General features: G+C 30.6%; 1 protein-coding gene across 1 annotated transcript; it reads right to left on the bottom strand.

The window, feature by feature from the left end:
- Window positions 1-244: 244 nt before the first annotated feature.
- LOC109859096 (bone morphogenetic protein receptor type-2) lies at window positions 245-6,751 on the bottom strand. The gene is made up of 12 exons (XM_020436996.1): window positions 6,382-6,751; window positions 5,100-5,391; window positions 4,785-4,887; window positions 4,393-4,590; window positions 4,099-4,317; window positions 3,825-3,980; window positions 3,584-3,766; window positions 3,332-3,501; window positions 2,997-3,192; window positions 2,712-2,912; window positions 2,420-2,638; window positions 245-2,324 (listed from the first exon to the last, which is right to left on the bottom strand). The coding sequence occupies exons 2-12, from the start codon at window positions 5,274-5,276 to the stop codon at window positions 1,282-1,284; spliced, it is 2,865 nt and encodes a 954-aa protein (XP_020292585.1). The 5' UTR covers window positions 5,277-5,391; window positions 6,382-6,751; the 3' UTR covers window positions 245-1,281.
- Window positions 6,752-7,012: the final 261 nt, after the last annotated feature.

Here is a 7,012-nt window from a genome sequence, read left to right as displayed (position 1 = left end):
ATAACATGTATGATAAAGTAAAAGAAATGTATACAACATAAAATATTTTATGATCTTCTCTCAACATAACATACCAAGTACGATTAACATATATTTGTATGTAGTCCTTTTGTATGCTACAAATATTTACACACTGAATTCTGACAAAAGACAAAAAAAATATAAAATTTTATATAACTCGATATAATTATATACTTTGTGCTCAAATATATATATATATATATACGTATATATACACATACATATATATATCTTTTTGCTATATCTATTTTAATAATTACAGTCATCTTGTATATATTTATAACTTCTGCAGTAATTGTAAGATTTCCAAATAAGTATTTGATAAATTATATGTATATAATTGTTGCATATTAATAAATAACACGTTTTTAGACACAGATTTGTTCAAAACATATATGAAAAAAATACAAAGTATTTCTTCTCAGATATAAAATATCTAAAATAATAAAAAATTAAATTCTTTTTGCGCATGTTACTTTCATCTATAATCTCCATAAGTCATTGAGAGCTATTATAATATATATCCACACATACAAATGCAGAATATTTTATAAATATTAACATTAAGAGAGATTGTTGATTTACATTACATAGAGATATTATACCTTTAAATGCTGCAAAAAAGGAATAAAATATGGTTATATCATCAAGATGCTAATATCTTTTGGCGTGATGTAAATGTTGACATTGATTGTCTATGTTTATATAATTACACTGAATTCGTTAATTCTACAAATATTAAATTGAGAGAAAAGAACACGAACTAGAATACGAAGAAGAGATGTGACTCACAAGTATTATGTAGAACAGTTATGAATAAACTAATTTCTTGTTCAGCAAATATCGATTGCAGATCAATTTGATTTTCTATTTTCTATCCATAAATGTTGCACTTGCCATCTATTATCATCTACTCTTCAGTAAAAATTATTTATAATACAAAGCATTACTGTAATTATAACATGATAAATTAATCGAATAGCATGAATCTTTGAAGAATATATATGTATATAATATTCTTCTAATTTATTTTTAATTTCATTATCGTTTTTGTGTGTTCATATATTTTAGTAATTTATATCGAGTATAAAATCTTACTTATCGATATAGACAGGTTCTATACACAAATTGAAGCTGAAGGTGTCCTGCAGCATTCTTGTTGTTTGTAAACTATAAATTATGTACGTGTGTATACATTTTGTTATACATATATATATAAAACAAGAAAATGATATAAATACAGTAATACATCGTATCTGATTAAAAGCACGTAACATTTTTGGTACTGAGTTTCGTTGGTGAATATTTTCCATCGTTATTACCGAGATCCATACCAAATGGCACAGAATTCCAAATAGCTTTGTCATTTCGATCATCTTCTTCATTGAGAATATTGCACATCATACGATCGTCGTAAAGCGAAAATCTCGCAGTTGATTGTGCACGACCACGAATTTTTCTAACAGACGGCGGTAAATCACCTGGTGTTTTTATTCTCATATGAGGATCCTTCAATACATTATTTACGTTTGAACCCACATTAAAAACTTCGTTAAATTTATCGATGCTTTGTTGCCTACTAAGATTATTTTCTCTCTTTTTGTTCTGTAAGTTTACAAGCGGTAAAGTGGAAGGACGCCCATTGGAAGACGCGCTATCGTTTTCATATTGTTTTTGCTTTTCTGTTTGTGCGATATTTTTGTCATTTTTTTCTATAGGTACTGTTGAAGTAGACGTTTTACTAATAATGCCATTTACATATTTTCCTCCAGGCGAGATTGTTACGTTTGTCTCGACAGTTTTAATCTGAACATTTTGCTTGGCTAATAAATTTGACTTAGAATCTTCCCTATCTATTTGGTATCTGCTGTAATGATACATCTTTTTGTTAATGAGTAATTTTTTAAAATTTGGCCACGCAAACAATTTTTTTCGTGGACTTTCTTGAAAAGACGAATCATATACATTCGTCTGTTTTCGTTTGCTGTATGAAGACGATCCTTCGTCGGAAATGACATTTTGAACATACGGTATAGGCGTCGCTGGCCTAAGCTGTGTTAATTGGGTAGTGTGTTGGCTTAAGTAATCATGCGAAACCAGTCCTTGTGCTTCCGTGGCAATCTTATATTGATCGTTGCATGTATGTTTCAAAGACTTATCGACAAGAATGTTGCCATTGCAGCTTAAGTCTTCTAAGGAATCTGATTGTAACATTAAATTTCTTTCCATACACGGATTCCTGCCTTGGTATGGTTGAAGCATTTGAGTATGATTATATGTGGCTACTTCATTCGAATTTTTAACTAAAACACAAACAGATTATCAGCAATAGTTTTTAATTGTAAAAAGTTCTATGTGCTATCTCTTTATTCATACAATTGGTTTATTATACACTTACAATTATGTTCGTGAGCAGTACTGTCAGATGGTGATAATGTAACCAAGTTTTCTGTTATTGCACTATCATTAACGTTACCATCTTGCCCTATGTTCAGTGCAAGTTGAACATGTACATTATCGTGATGCGAAGACTCGCTATAAAGACTGTTCGTCGTTGAAGGCACTAAGGTGCAATGAGAATTTACCATTGGACTTCCGTCAGTAAAATGCATTGTAACTAAGAAAAGATTTTTTTATTTAAAAAGTATTTCGGAAAAATCCAATTGTATATTATTTGATAGGTTAATTACCACGATAAGACTGCAATTCTGAAAGTCGTTCTTCTATACACAAAGCAGTCAAACGAGCTTCAGCATCAGCATCCCAACAATCTTCCATAGTTTCCTTAATCAAACGCACTCCTGGTCTATCTATTAAGTTACCTTCTAGAAGTGGTCTAGCTTTGTTACGCGACACTAACACTTGCATCTGTTCAAATGTCGGATGAAGACCTGAAAGATATGAAAATATTTTTTATAAAGTAACGTGAATGAAAAGACATTACAATCTCATAGAAATATTGTGTGTACGCGAACCTATTTCACTTTCATATGGCTGTTTATACTGCGGCACTTCAGATCCAGGAACATAAATATCGGAACATCTCGTCACTAATTCCCAAAGAACTAATCCCATTGCATAGACGTCTATTTGTTTTAAAGAACTTTCGCAGTCTCGTAAATTGACAGCACCTTCTAGTATTTCTGGTGCCATGTATCTTAGAGTGCCGACCTAGAAATAATAGAATAATAGAATTTTATATAGATGTAATTGTATCATTAAATTTCATATAAAAATTCATAATAGAATTTTATATAGATGTAATTGTATCATTAAATTTCACATAATTTAAAACAAGGAAGATATTTACATCATTGATTGATTTTAGTTCAACATGCTGTTCTTCTCCATTAGAGTAATACTTCGACCCTGAGATTTGAACTGCTAAACCCAAATCACATATGCAGCAAGTACCGTCAGCTTTGATTAGTATATTTCTTGAATTTATATCTCTATGTGCAATGCATGGTTTGAATTTGTCTAATAAATAAATAAATAAATAAATATATGTATACATGTATATATAGTACATATGTATATATATATATAACATGATACATACCTCCTTTACGTATGTCTGTATGCAAGTAAGCAAGTCCTTTTACTATCGTAAGACTCATTTTGCAGAATGTAGTCCAATCTATAGTGTGTGTTCGTAAGAAGTCTGTTAAACTACCACCTGGAGCAAAACTCAGCACCAGAAGATATTCAACACTGCCTTCCATGCTTGTTCTTTCATCCACACCTAAAATCGAAATAAAAATAAAACCTACTTCATAAACTTATCGCTCATAATAACTAACCGTAATAGCTTAATAATGAAGGATGCTCCATAAAAGGCAAACAATAAGTATCTCTTTCGTTCTGAAAATAATTGCGATAATGCGAAGGATATATTTTGACTGCAACATCTTGATCCCCCATACTGCCCTGCCAAACTGATCCATATCGTCCTTGACCTATAATATATAAATAATAAATCAGTAAATCTGAACAATTATTAATGTAATATTGAATATTAGAAAACGACAAAAAACACAGAAAAAAATAAAGAATGCGAGATTAATAAGAACATACCTACAATAGTTGTAAGTTTCAAGTGATCAACCATGTAAGTACCAGTTCTTAATGTTGTACTCTCTGTAGACTGATCGCTATAAGCTATTGCTTTTTCTAATCTGTGTATGAACGCATCCTTACGATACGATAAATATTTATATGAGATCACTATAAAACACATTATCAATGATGTACATACTATAGTGAGTACTGTAATAAAATTTGTCCATCCCGTAGCTGGAAAATATTAATAATATATTAAACATTTGTTTTATTTATCTTAAGTTCTTCTTATAAGATGTCAAGTCTTACTTGTCTGATTTTTTTGTGCTGAAAATGAATTAAACACTTTGTTATCCGAATAAGTTAAGTTTGAACTTGTAATATTGAGATTACAATAATCCCCATCGCAACAACAAAATTTGGTATTATTCAAAGCTTTTGTAGATTTTTGAAGAGCAACACACTCGATGTTTTCACATTTTTGCTCACCAGATTGTTTCCAACAACCTAATATAAATATAAATAATTATTTTTATTTATTATTCAGTATTTTTTAAATAAAAGATAATATTATAAAATACATAATTTATTTTCTATATTTATGTGAGTATATACACATACATATAAAAGAATTATGTACTTTATTAATTAGACAGCATTACTAAATATTAATATATAATGACATTAGTCATATCACATACCTTGAGACAAAATTGTAATTTTAGTACCATTTGCAGTCTTATTCTCTTGCCACAAAGCATGACAGAAATTATTACATTCTTCAAATTTGATATCTTTGTTTACCTAAAAGTTTGATACAGACTAGTTTAATCATTTTTAGCATCAACATAAAAAAAAAAAACAAGATATGCGTAATATACTATTTTTATACGTGTTAAATAAGTTTTATAACATAATTTACATAATTCCAGAACAATTTTGTATGTATGTTAGCACTTGTTATACTTGTTTAATTATATGTTCTTATTTGTAATAATCTACTGTGTGCAACCTACATTTTGGTCATTGGATCCATCTTGAGATATACCAGTTGAATTTTGTTTCAAAGAAAGAGTTTCAAAGTTTTTCTTCCTACTGGCACATATCCTAATGGCATTGATGGGAACTAAGCTTAATATAAGCACAACGCCATATAGCAGTATGATCAGAGTAACTGATACAATGGTTCTCATTGTGCTTTAGCTCAGGCCTCTTGAACCAGAACCACTTCAGAAACACAACTCCTTAAGAATTGGCATCTTTCATTGCAGTAATAAACAACAGTGTCTGTTGAGATTCTGAATTCATCTAATTTATATGTAAAGCAGAAAAAAACAATAAATATATTGCAAAAGTTTTGATCGATTTTGTGATAAAAAGATGGACCAAATATAATCTTATTAAAACAATTTTATCTTATTAAAAACAATTATTCATTCTACTCAAATGTAATAACAAAAGATAATAAAAAAAACAACAAAATAAAAAAAAATTATTTGGCAATTACGTTACAAATGTATAAACTGGTTTGAATAAATTTAATTAATTAATTTTATTTGATCTATTTTTATCATAAAATCCATTAAACTTTAATCTTTGTGTATTATTAACAAGATGTTGTTAAAACAATATTTTACATTTTATTATGAGTGAGTTAATGAGGAAAGAGAAAGAGAGAAAGAGAGAGAGAGAAAAAGAGGAGAGTGTATTCTCTCTTTTCATGCATATTTTAATAATAATATTTTATCTATCTTTCTGTATTGCGCATATTTGACAAAGTTTTTAATTAATTGTTGTATCATAAAAAATAGTCATGTTTTAAGTTTTTGTTTGCAAATTAAATATGCATACAATAGATACTTGGTAAACTCTCTTGCAATTGTAATTTGTAAATGGAATTCCGACAGTTACGTACATAAATATAAATGTAATAAATTACACGTTGATTTCTGCAGAAATATTTAAACTGAATTCATGACTCTAATCAAGAAATAAGTTAAATACAACAATATGCAAAAATCTGATCTCTGTAACATGAGTGATTAATCAGAATTTCCGACGTGACAGGTACAGAAGCAGTTATATATTATCGAGCGACTTACAGACGATTCTGAGTAATTGATGAAACGATTGATTTGAATAAATAATTTTAATAAATAATAATTTGTCATATCATGCAATATATGTTAGTGTGCCGTAGATGTGCCGCGGAAAATCGACGATTCAAAAATAATAAAGAAAACACACACAAGATATCAACGGTTGATGGGTTACAAACGAATGTATATACGCACTTACATTTCGCTCAGTGGGCTTCGTAAAAAAAGTTCGATACAGTTTGCACGTTGTAATATCGAAGTTGTCGTTGGACACGGCATCGCACGTATCCTCAAGACGCTGCCAAGCGCATTCGAAAGAAGAGTCGGCCGAATATTCGTACAATTTGACAGCCAAGCCGTATTCATTGAGTCGCGTTTTAATCGCGCGTTCACGAACGCATCGCGATCAGTCACAGTATTGTACTAGCTGCGTTCCGATATATTCGCTGTCGGTGAATCACGTTGGTTGATTGGCTGATTTGACCAACGTAATTCAGTCAATTCAAATAAGACTTGCGACTAAATGCTTGAATTGGTTGAAGTAGTTTTATGCTAGAAGTACTCAGCTAATGGTTGCGTGCGATTGGCCTCTTCCAATAAATCTAACGGAAATATACCAATGACGAGCAACAATCGCTAAGCGCTTGTAGCGCTGAGTTCTGCTGAACGCAGCCGATGCCATTGGGTGCGTTCAGACAACTCAACGGTTGAGAAATCATCACTTATAGGCAATTTTTGGCGATTGTATGGTACACAACGCGTCACTGAATCGCGGAATAGGCGCGAGGATCGGGGGGCAAGCGGGGCGGTTGCTCGTAGCGCCAATGAGC

Source organism: Pseudomyrmex gracilis, unplaced genomic scaffold, assembly GCF_002006095.1.
Source record: "Pseudomyrmex gracilis isolate BER0280 unplaced genomic scaffold, ASM200609v1 scaffold_237, whole genome shotgun sequence".
Lineage (NCBI taxonomy): Eukaryota > Metazoa > Arthropoda > Insecta > Hymenoptera > Formicidae > Pseudomyrmex > Pseudomyrmex gracilis.
The sequence above is the reverse complement of the archived record's forward strand: the minus strand, read 5'-3'. Positions and strand labels throughout refer to the sequence as shown.